The 12,233-nt window shown below is 43.9% G+C and overlaps 1 protein-coding gene across 1 annotated transcript; it reads right to left on the bottom strand.

Annotated features, from left to right (window-relative positions):
* Positions 1-7,960: 7,960 nt before the first annotated feature.
* Positions 7,961-11,701, bottom strand: LOC133147289 (uncharacterized). The gene is made up of 2 exons (XM_061271278.1): positions 10,762-11,701; positions 7,961-10,509 (listed from the first exon to the last, which is right to left on the bottom strand). Exons 1-2 carry the CDS (start codon positions 10,781-10,783, stop codon positions 8,621-8,623), a joined length of 1,911 nt encoding a protein of 636 aa, XP_061127262.1. The 5' UTR covers positions 10,784-11,701; the 3' UTR covers positions 7,961-8,620.
* Between the last annotated feature and the right edge of the window lie 532 nt (positions 11,702-12,233).

Here is a 12,233-nt window from a genome sequence, read left to right as displayed (position 1 = left end):
TTTCTCGGCGAGCTGAGCGCTTTTTCTGAATTGTGCCGCTCCCGTCACTCTGGTTAGGTTGGCATCGAAAAAAACGCTCTCGGGTGCTTTAAAGTGCCGAGTTATTCACTGCGCATTAAGAAATGACCACCTCCAACGTTTGGTTTATGTTTAATAAGCATTTTTAATTTTATTGCTTAAATCGCATTTTCTCGGCGAGCTGAGCACTTTTTCTGAATTGTGCCGCTCCCGTCACTCTGGTTAGGTTGGCATCGAAAAAAACGCTCTCGGGTGCTTTAGAGTGCCGAGTTTATTACTGCGCATTAAGAAATGACCACCTCCAACGTTTGGTTTATGTTTTATAAGCATTTTTAATTTTATTGCTTAAATCGCATTTTCTCGGCGAGCTGAGCGCTTTTTCTGAATTGTGCCGCTCCCGTAACTCTGGTTAGGTTGGCATCGAAAAAAACGCTCTCGGGTGCTTTAGAGTGCCGAGTTTATCACTGCGCATGAAGAAATGACCACTTCCAACGTTTGGTTTATGTTTTATAAGCATTTTTAATTTTATTGCTTAAATCGCATTTTCTCGGCGAGCTGAGCACTTTTTCTGAATTGTGCCGCTCCCGTCACTCTGGTTAGGTTGGCATCGTAAAAAACGCTCTCGGGTGCTTTAGAGTGCCGAGTTTATTACTGCGCATTAAGAAATGACCACCTCCAACGTTTGGTTTATGTTTTATAAGCATTTTTAATTTTATTGCCATTTTCTCGGCGAGCTGAGCACTTTTTCTGAATTGTGCCGCTCCCGTCACTCTGGTTAGGTTGGCATCGAAAAAAACGCTCTCGGGTGCTTTAGAGTGCCGAGTTATTCACTGCGCATGAAGAAATGACCACCTCCAACGTTTGGTTTATGTTTTATAAGCATTTTTAATTTTATTGCTTAAATCGCATTTTCTCGGCGAGCTGAGCACTTTTTCTGAATTGTGCCGCTCCCGTCACTCTGGTTAGGTTGGCATCGAAAAAAACGCTCTCGGGTGCTTTAGAGTGCCGAGTTTATCACTGCGCATGAAGAAATGACCACCTCCAACGTTTGGTTTATGTTTTATAAGCATTTTTAATTGTATTGCTTAAATCGCATTTTCTCGGCGAGCTGAGCGCTTTTTCTGAATTGTGCCGCTCCCGTCACTCTGGTTAGGTTGGCATCGAAAAAAACGCTCTCGGGTGCTTTAGAGTGCCGAGTTATTCACTGCGCATGAAGAAATGACCACCTCCAACGTTTGGTTTATGTTTAATAAGCATTTTTAATTTTATTGCTTAAATCGCATTTTCTCGGCGAGCTGAGCGCTTTTTCTGAATTGTGCCGCTCCCGTCACTCTGGTTAGGTTGGCATCGAAAAAAACGCTCTCGGGTGCTTTAGAGTGCCGAGTTATTCACTGCGCATGAAGAAATGACCACCTCCAACGTTTGGTTTATGTTTAATAAGCATTTTTAATTTTATTGCTTAAATCGCATTTTCTCGGCGAGCTGAGCACTTTTTCTGAATTGTGCCGCTGTCGTCACTCTAGTTAGGTTGGCATCGAAAAAAACGCTCTCGGGTGCTTTAGAGTGCTGAGTTTATTACTGCGCATTAGGAAATGACCACCTCCAACGTTTGGTTTATGTTTTATAAGCATTTTTAATTTTATTGCTTAAATCGCATTTTCTCGGCGAGCTGAGCACTTTTTCTGAATTGTGCCGCTCCCGTCACTCTGGTTAGGTTAGCATCGAAAAAAACGCTCTCGGGTGCTTTAGAGTGCCGAGTTTATTACTGCGCATTAAGAAATGACCACCTCCAACGTTTGGTTTATGTTTTATAAGCATTTTTAATTTTATTGCTTAAATCGCATTTTCTCGGCGAGCTGAGCACTTTTTCTGAATTGTGCCGCTCCCGTCACTCTGGTTAGGTTGGCATCAAAAAAAACGCTCTCGGGTGCTTTAGAGTGCCGACTTTATCACTGCGCATGAAGAAATGACCACCTCCAACGTTTGGTTTATGTTTTATAAGCATTTTTAATTTTATTGCTTAAATCGCATTTTCTCGGCGAGCTGAGCACTTTTTCTGAATTGTGCCGCTCCCGTAACTCTGGTTAGGTTGGCATCGAAAAAAACGCTCACGGGTGCTTTAGAGTGCCGAGTTTATTACTGCGCATTAAGAAATGACCACCTCCAACGTTTGGTTTATGTTTTATAAGCATTTTTAATTTTATTGCTTAAATCGCATTTTCTCGGCGAGCTGAGCACTTTTTCTGAATTGTGCCGCTCCCGTCACTCTGGTTAGGTTGGCATCGAAAAAAACGCTCTCGGGTGCTTTAGAGTGCCGAGTTATTCACTGCGCATGAAGAAATGACCACCTCCAACGTTTGGTTTATGTTTTATAAGCATTTTTAATTTTATTGCTTAAATCGCATTTTCTCGGCGAGCTGAGCACTTTTTCTGAATTGTGCCGCTCCCGTCACTCTGGTTAGGTTGGCATCGAAAAAAACGCTCTCGGGTGCTTTAGAGTGCCGAGTTTATCACTGCGCATGAAGAAATGACCACCTCCAACGTTTGGTTTATGTTTTATAAGCATTTTCAATTTTATTGCTTAAATCGCATTTTCTCGGCGAGCTGAGCGCTTTTTCTGAATTGTGCCGCTCCCGTCACTCTGGTTAGGTTGGCATCGAAAAAAACGCTCTCGGGTGCTTTAGAGTGCCGCGTTATTCACTGCGCATGAAGAAATGACCACCTCCAACGTTTGGTTTATGTTTAATAAGCATTTTTAATTTTATTGCTTAAATCGCATTTTCTCGGCGAGCTGAGCGCTTTTTCTGAATTCTGCCGCTCCTGTCACTCTGGTTAGGTTGGCATCGAAAAAAACGCTCTCGGGTGCTTTAGAGTGCCGAGTTATTCACTGCGCATGAAGAAATGACCACCTCCAACGTTTGGTTTATGTTTAATAAGCATTTTTAATTTTATTGCTTAAATCGCATTTTCTCGGCGAGCTGAGCACTTTTTCTGAATTGTGCCGCTCCCGTCTTGCTGGTTAGGTTGGCATCGAAAAAAACGCTCTCGGGTGCTTTAGAGTGCCGAGTTTATTACTGCGCATGAAGAAATGGCCACCTCCAACGTTTGGTTTATGTTTAATAAGCATTTTTAATTTTATTGCTTAAATCACATTTTCTCGGCGAGCTGAGCACTTTTTCTGAATTGTGCCGCTCCCGTCACTCTGGTTAGGTTGGCATCGAAAAAAACGCTCTCGGGTGCTTTAGAGTGCCGAGTTTATTACTGCGCATTAAGAAATGACCACCTCCAACGTTTGGTTTATGTTTTATAAGCATTTTTAATTTTATTGCTTAAATCGCATTTTCTCGGCGAGCTGAGCACTTTTTCTTAATTGTGCCGCTCCCGTCACTCTGGTTAGGTTGGCATCGAAAAAAACGCTATCGGGTTCTTTAGAGTGCCGAGTTATTCACTGCGCATGAAGGAATGACCACCTCCAACGTTTGGTTTATGTTTAATAAGCATTTTTAATTTTATTGCTTAAATCGCATTTTCTCGGCGAGCTGAGCACTTTTTCTGAATTGTGCCGCTCCCGTCACTCTGGTTAGGTTGGCATCGAAAAAAACGCTCTCGGGTGCTTTAGAGTGCAGAGTTTATTACTGCGCATTAAGAAATGACCACCTCCAACGTTTGGTTTATGTTTTGTAAGCATTTTTAATTTTATTGCTTAAATCGCATTTTCTCGGCGAGCTGAGCGCTTTTTCTGAATTGTGCCGCTCCCGTCACTCTGGTTAGGTTGGCATCGAAAAAAACGCTCTCGGGTGCTTTAGAGTGCCGAGTTATTCACTGCGCATGAAGAAATGACCACCTCCAACGTTTGGTTTATGTTTAATAAGCATTTTTAATTTTATTGCTTAAATCGCATTTTCTCGGTGAGCTGAGCACTTTTTCTGAATTGTGCCGCTCCCGTCACTCTGGTTAGGTTGGCATCGAAAAAAACGCTCTCGGGTGCTTTAGAGTGCCGAGTTTATTACTGCGCATTAAGAAATGACCACCTCCAACGTTTGGTTTAAGTTTTATAAGCATTTTTAATTTTATTGCTTAAATCGCATTTTCTCGGCGAGCTGAGCACTTTTTCTGAATTGTGCCGCTCCCGTCACTCTGGTTAGGTTGGCTCGAAAAAAACGCTCTCGGGTGCTTTAGAGTGCCGAGTTATTCACTGCGCACGAAGAAATGACCACCTCCAACGTTTGGTTTATGTTTTATAAGCATTTTTAATTTTATTGCTTAAATCGCATTTTCTCGGCGAGCTGTGCGCTTTTTCTGAATTGTGCCGCTCCCGTCACTCTGGTTAGGTTGGCATCGAAAAAAACGCTCTCGGGTGCTTTAGAGTGCCGAGTTTATTACTGCGCATTAAGAAATGACCACCTCCAACGTTTGGTTTATGTTTTATAAGCATTTTTAATTTTATTGCTTAAATCGCATTTTCTCGGCGAGCTGAGCACTTTTTCTGAATTGTGCCGCTCCCGTCACTCTGGTTAGGTTAGCATCGAAAAAAACGCTCTCGGGTGCTTTAGAGTGCCGAGTTTATTACTGCGCATTAAGAAATGACCACCTCCAACGTTTGGTTTATGTTTTATAAGCATTTTTAATTTTATTGCTTAAATCGCATTTTCTCGGCGAGCTGAGCACTTTTTCTGAATTGTGCCGCTCCCGTCACTCTGGTTAGGCTGGCATCGAAAAAAACGCTCTCGGGTGCTTTAGAGTGCCGAGTTTATTACTGCGCATTAAGAAATGACCACCTCCAACGTTTGGTTTATGTTTTATAAGCATTTTTAATTTTATTGCTTAAATCGCATTTTCTCGGCGAGCTGAGCACTTTTTCTGAATTGTGCCGCTCCCGTCACTCTGGTTAGGTTGGCATCGAAAAAAACGCTCTCGGGTGCTTTAGAGTGCCGAGTTATTCACTGCGCATGAAGAAATGACCACCTCCAACGTTTGGTTTATGTTTTATAAGCATTTTTAATTTTAATGCTTAAATCGCATTTTCTCGGCGAGCTGAGCGCTTTTTCTGAATTGTGCCGCTCCCGTCACTCTGGTTAGGTTGGCATCGAAAAAAACGCTCTCGGGTGCTTTAGAGTGCCGAGTTATTCACTGCGCATGAAGAAATGACCACCTCCAACGTTTGGTTTATGTTTAATAAGCATTTTTAATTTTATTGCTTAAATCGCATTTTCTCGGCGAGCTGAGCGCTTTTTCTGAATTGTGCCGCTCCCGTCACTCTGGTTAGGTTGGCATCGAAAAAAACGCTCTCGGGTGCTTTAGAGTGCCGAGTTTATTACTGCGCATTAAGAAATGACCACCTCCAACGTTTGGTTTATGTTTTATAAGCATTTTTAATTTTATTGCTTAAATCGCATTTTCTCGGCGAGCTGAGCACTTTTTCTGAATTGTGCCGCTCCCGTCACTCTGGTTAGGTTGGCATCGAAAAAAACGCTCTCGGGTGCTTTAGAGAACCGAGTTTATTACTGCGCATTAAGAAATGACCACCTCCAACGTTTGGTTTATGTTTAATAAGCATTTTTAATTTTATTGCTTAAATCGCATTTTCTCGGCGAGCTGAGCACTTTTTCTGAATTGTGCCGCTCCCGTCACTCTGGTTAGGTTGGCATCGAAAAAAACGCTCTCGGGTGCTTTAGAGTGCCGACTTTATCACTGCGCATGAAGAAATGACCACCTCCAACGTTTGGTTTATGTTTTATAAGCATTTTTAATTTTATTGCTTAAATCGCATTTTCTCGGCGAGCTGAGCACTTTTTCTGAATTGTGCCGCTCCCGTAACTCTGGTTAGGTTGGCATCGAAAAAAACGCTCACGGGTGCTTTAGAGTGCCGAGTTTATTACTGCGCATTAAGAAATGACCACCTCCAACGTTTGGTTTATGTTTTATAAGCATTTTTAATTTTATTGCTTAAATCGCATTTTCTCGGCGAGCTGAGCACTTTTTCTGAATTGTGCCGCTCCCGTCACTCTGGTTAGGTTGGCATCGAAAAAAACGCTCTCGGGTGCTTTAGAGTGCCGAGTTATTCACTGCGCATGAAGAAATGACCACCTCCAACGTTTGGTTTATGTTTTATAAGCATTTTTAATTTTATTGCTTAAATCGCATTTTCTCGGCGAGCTGAGCACTTTTTCTGAATTGTGCCGCTCCCGTCACTCTGGTTAGGTTGGCATCGAAAAAAACGCTCTCGGGTGCTTTAGAGTGCCGAGTTTATCACTGCGCATGAAGAAATGACCACCTCCAACGTTTGGTTTATGTTTTATAAGCATTTTCAATTTTATTGCTTAAATCGCATTTTCTCGGCGAGCTGAGCGCTTTTTCTGAATTGTGCCGCTCCCGTCACTCTGGTTAGGTTGGCATCGAAAAAAACGCTCTCGGGTGCTTTAGAGTGCCGCGTTATTCACTGCGCATGAAGAAATGACCACCTCCAACGTTTGGTTTATGTTTAATAAGCATTTTTAATTTTATTGCTTAAATCGCATTTTCTCGGCGAGCTGAGCGCTTTTTCTGAATTCTGCCGCTCCTGTCACTCTGGTTAGGTTGGCATCGAAAAAAACGCTCTCGGGTGCTTTAGAGTGCCGAGTTATTCACTGCGCATGAAGAAATGACCACCTCCAACGTTTGGTTTATGTTTAATAAGCATTTTTAATTTTATTGCTTAAATCGCATTTTCTCGGCGAGCTGAGCACTTTTTCTGAATTGTGCCGCTCCCGTCTTGCTGGTTAGGTTGGCATCGAAAAAAACGCTCTCGGGTGCTTTAGAGTGCCGAGTTTATTACTGCGCATGAAGAAATGACCACCTCCAACGTTTGGTTTATGTTTAATAAGCATTTTTAATTTTATTGCTTAAATCACATTTTCTCGGCGAGCTGAGCACTTTTTCTGAATTGTGCCGCTCCCGTCACTCTGGTTAGGTTGGCATCGAAAAAAACGCTCTCGGGTGCTTTAGAGTGCCGAGTTTATTACTGCGCATTAAGAAATGACCACCTCCAACGTTTGGTTTATGTTTTATAAGCATTTTTAATTTTATTGCTTAAATCGCATTTTCTCGGCGAGCTGAGCACTTTTTCTTAATTGTGCCGCTCCCGTCACTCTGGTTAGGTTGGCATCGAAAAAAACGCTATCGGGTTCTTTAGAGTGCCGAGTTATTCACTGCGCATGAAGGAATGACCACCTCCAACGTTTGGTTTATGTTTAATAAGCATTTTTAATTTTATTGCTTAAATCGCATTTTCTCGGCGAGCTGAGCACTTTTTCTGAATTGTGCCGCTCCCGTCACTCTGGTTAGGTTGGCATCGAAAAAAACGCTCTCGGGTGCTTTAGAGTGCAGAGTTTATTACTGCGCATTAAGAAATGACCACCTCCAACGTTTGGTTTATGTTTTGTAAGCATTTTTAATTTTATTGCTTAAATCGCATTTTCTCGGCGAGCTGAGCACTTTTTCTGAATTGTGCCGCTCCCGTCACTCTGGTTAGGTTGGCATCGAAAAAAACGCTCTCGGGTGCTTTAGAGTGCCGAGTTATTCACTGCGCATGAAGAAATGACCACCTCCAACGTTTGGTTTATGTTTAATAAGCATTTTTAATTTTATTGCTTAAATCGCATTTTCTCGGCGAGCTGAGCACTTTTTCTGAATTGTGCCGCTCCCGTCACTCTGGTTAGGTTGGCATCGAAAAAAACGCTCTCGGGTGCTTTAGAGTGCCGAGTTTATTACTGCGCATTAAGAAATGACCACCTCCAACGTTTGGTTTAAGTTTTATAAGCATTTTTAATTTTATTGCTTAAATCGCATTTTCTCGGCGAGCTGAGCACTTTTTCTGAATTGTGCCGCTCCCGTCACTCTGGTTAGGTTTGTCAGGTTCAAAATCAGCAAAAGGATCAGCAGACAAAACCAGTGAGGCAGAATGTTGAGTCTTTTCTCGCGAGGAGTGCAACCAGACTTACAGCAGTCCAAAATACACTAAAGATCTGTCACACCCCTCGCTCTTTTTATTTTGGGATGCCCTACCTACAATGTGAGACTAGCCCCTAACAGGTGGGGGGGGGAAAGCATGGCCTAGTCTCATGAGAAACAAAAAGAGCGCAAGGACAAAATGCTATGTAAAACAAGTGCTCACAAGACGTCATGAGAAAATAAAGGAGCGCAAGGACATAAACAAGTAGTCACAGACAAGACGTCATGACAAAATTCTATGTGAAACAAGTAGTTACAGACAGGACGCCATGGGAAAGGAGTGCAAGGACAGAATGCCATGTGCAGACATCAACAGAGTAGATTGAGCTATCAGCAACTTTCTTGGATTCCCAGAGGTGTAGAAGGTCAGGAAGCCCCAGACAGCATCGTATGACTTGTTGTGGACTGGTGGACGTCTGCAAGGCGAAACAGCAAGCATTCTGCGCAATAACTTATTAATAAGTACTCATTAGGGAACGCATGATAACATATATATACAATTTATCTAACAATTCCCCCCTGTTTATCATAAGTTCCCGGAGACCAACCCATCACCCATATGGCCACTTCAAAAAGATTTTCAGCCAAGGGATCACATTTCGCAGGAACCAACTTACACACGGGAGGAAACTGAGTCACAATCGGCAAAGCCCGGGTCAGAAAACAAATCGGACAAGTTTACCACAACAGATTCGCTGACCGGGTCGTCAATAGAGAAGGAACCCCCGTCGACCGAAAGGTCATCCCTTAGGAGCAACGGGAAAGTCTCAGCTGGTGGAGAGATAGCAGCCGTAATTAGCCTGTTAATTAGGGATCGGAGACAAGGGATGCAACAACATCCACACAAGGTCAAAATGGCAGAGAAAACGGCAACGGAGACCAGGGCAGAGGAAACCAGGGTGCGGTACTTTCCGAACACGTTCAACCAGTCGGCCCAAACCTCCGTGTTCACTCCACTGTGCTCCTTCATCTTCCCGTTCAAGGCCCGCAGGCCCTCAAGGGCCTGGGACAGGCTTCCGTCGGCCGCAGTGTTATTTGGAATAAAAGTGCAACATTGCTCACCGAACATGGCGCAGACACCGCCCTCTCTTGAGAGTAGCATGTCAAGGGCCATTCGATTCTGGAAAGCCATGAGGGAAGTAGCGGCCAGTTGGGAGTGGACCGCCTTGAAACCCGCCTCGGTCCAGTTTCCAAGCCTCTGCACGTTGTAATGGACGTAGTTAATCCTGTCAACATTTTTGTTAAGAGTACACCACCAACACAGGGCGGATTCAAAACCAGCTGCTATCTGATTCACCAGCTTATACTCATCCGGCACTCCCCTAGGAACACCAATGGCGTCGATGTAGGTTGGATTAGCTGTGCCCCGCCATTCGGCGTCTCGTTTCGTTCTCGGCCAGAATTTGGGCACTACGGACTTAGCAAAAGACGTTAGATCATAAGAGGACATTGGTATCAAATGAACAGGTAGCAATAGGGTTACCAAAGCGCAAATTCCAGCGCTGTCGAAAGGCAACCTATCATAAAGTTTGTTACTATTACACCAAAACCAAATATCACAACGAGCAATGGGCAAAAAAGGGGCCGTGACCTTGGTCACGGACCTACACCACGGAGCAGGTAGGGCGCCGAGCTTCACACCGGTACCAGGTAATCTAATGCATGTAAAATTACCCTTAGCTACAACAGACGAAAAAAGGGGTTTATGCTTCGTCATAGGGGCAACAGGGTAAACCGTATCCCATCTAAAACAATCGTGAGTGGGTGAAATGGACGAGTCTAACATCAAAACGACAGCACACTTAGGGCCTATATTTGCAGGTATGATTTTCAAAAGAGGTCTGGGACCCATGCATGCAATGCAACTAGCGCCAGCCATCTTTGCGGCCTGCTCAGCCATAAGAAGCCAGTTGTTAGTATGACCGCTTATCCCTGTGGAGGCCACAAAATAGCTGTCCACATCAGTGAGGAGCGTACTTGTGATTTTTGCTCCCGCTGACAAGGTGTATTTATTTGTAACGGGACGGTCTGCGACCGACATTGTTCTATTAAGGCAAATAGCAATAGGAAAGCGAGGATCGGTTCCAGAGGACCAAGCCCACAGTTGAAAACCCCAACAAGAAGTGTTAAACAAGGTGGCATTTGGAGGACGAATATGACCGTCAGGGAGTGTAAGAGTCAAAAGGAGGCTTGTGCCCCGATTTATCAAAGTCACTCGTTTAGCAAAGAACACAGCCTCGTCACTGGAACCAGAGGGCCAATACCCTCGCATTTGCGTGGTGACAAGGGTGCCCCAGCCGGTGTTAACCGGGTGGCCAGTTAAATACCACCAATACCCGAGCCATCTATCTCCAGTAGTGGGGCGACCATTACGAAACCCTTTCAAACTTTTCAAAGGTAAAATAATAGAAGAAGATGTGTTAGGAGCCACAGTAAACATTAATGAGTTATTATAAGCCCAAGACAAAAGCCATGGTACACAGGTTGGAACACGGACGGCTCCTGGAACACAAACAACATGACCAAAAGGGGATTTAGTGTCGCGCTTATGTCTAGCAAGTTCACCCCATGAGCCACATCGACTAGAATTAGCGTTAGCAGTCGCCTGAGAGAATAATGAGCGAGGCTCATGGTACTCTATCCCTCCAGATAAAGTAACCCCCGGAAAAAATATAATGGTAACACAAACCAGCAAAAACAACCAAAAGCACATGGTAGACTTCGCGCAGGCTACAGCCCGATTAAAGCACTCACCAAATGACTCTCTAATGCTCATGTTTTGGATCTCCCCAGAGTCAACACCCTGAGCTTCGGGTTGGTGTCTTGGAATTCTTCTGCTAGCTTTCGTGTCAACCCTGGATCTTGACACCAGAATCAGGCACTATTACCAGACTTTGCTCACCTTCCGTACTTAGGTTGGGTCTGCGGAGATCACTTTTTTACAATGAGTTAAATGAATCCACGTGTTGCGTTCGGCTATTTTTAAAGCATTAGGTGTCGTGAGTAGTACCAAAAAGGGACCTTCCCACTTGGGTGAATGCCAATTCTTCCTCTTGATACTCCTGATCAAAACCCAGTCTCCCGGTACCACTTTGGGGTCTTCCTGCAGAGAAATGGGTTCATCATCAGTGTTATTGGTTAGATTCTTTTGACGTTCCAACATTTTTCTCATGTAATCAGCTAACGTGGCTTCCTCGGGGATCTCCCATGTGTTTTTGAACTGAGGAAGCCTGTAAGGTCTCCCAAACATAGTTTCATAAGGAGTTAGCCCTGTTGTACTTGTAATATTTATGTACATTTTAACCAGGTCTAAACACTGAGTCCACGGTCGTTTTGTTTCTTCCATACATTTCTTTAATCTGTTTTTTATAGACTGGTTCGCTCTCTCAACCAGGCCAGCGGATTGCGGTCTGTATGAACAATGGTTCTTTACATTTATGTGGAACATTCTCCCAATGTTATGCACTATTTGATTTACAAAATGTGGACCATTGTCGCTATAAATTGTTTCTGGAATACCGTACCTTGGAATGATGTCTTTGCATAAGGCTTTTGCCACTGTGAGTGCATCTGCATGTTTGGTAGGAAATATTTCTACCCATTTAGAAAATGCGTCTATTATGACCAATCAATATTCTTTCCCTTCACATTTATGTAATTGGATATAATCCATATGTATTGTCTGAAACGGGTACAATGGAGTCGGGAATTCCCCTCTCTGAGGTCTTAAATTGCCTTGTGGGTTATGTTTAGCACAGATCAAACACGCTCTGCAAAATCGTTGTGAAAAAGCGGCAAAGCCGTATGTTGTATAAATAGCCTCGACTTGTTTCACCATACCTCCCGCCGAGACATGGGTGACCCCGTGACTTGAAATAGCAGCCCATTTGAACAAGCTACGAGGCAAGACAGGTTTGCCCAAAGGTCACACAAAAAGACCATCGGTGTTTTTAGTTGCACCCCGCTTTTCCCAAGAGAGTCGTTCCTGGGAGGGGCTCTGAGACTGCATGTCAAGCAACACATCAGGGGAGATGTGTGACATTGAATCATGAGCCGTGAGAGACGAGAGGACATGAAGCAGGCCTTCCGCAGCGGCCTTAGCGGATTTGTCAGCAAAAGCATTACCGAGAGAAACAGGATCAGAGCCCGCAGTGTGAGCAGCACACTTGCAAACCGCTACCTTTAAAGGCAGCTGGACAGCATCCAAAAGTTGAGTTAGTATAGCG

This window comes from Syngnathus typhle, unplaced genomic scaffold (genome assembly GCF_033458585.1).
Source record: "Syngnathus typhle isolate RoL2023-S1 ecotype Sweden unplaced genomic scaffold, RoL_Styp_1.0 HiC_scaffold_40, whole genome shotgun sequence".
Classification (NCBI taxonomy): domain Eukaryota; kingdom Metazoa; phylum Chordata; class Actinopteri; order Syngnathiformes; family Syngnathidae; genus Syngnathus; species Syngnathus typhle.
The sequence above is the reverse complement of the archived record's forward strand: the minus strand, read 5'-3'. Positions and strand labels throughout refer to the sequence as shown.

What these genes read in the sequence shown, in the direction of transcription:
- LOC133147289 (XM_061271278.1), bottom strand. Translation starts at nt 10,783, where the DNA reads ATGAGCATTAGAGAGTCATTTG. An exon ending in GAGCATTAGAGAGTCATTTG is followed by an intron (nt 10,510 to 10,761) that starts GTGAGTGCTTTA and finishes TTTGTGTTCCAG; the next exon opens with GAGCCGTCCGTGTTCCAACC.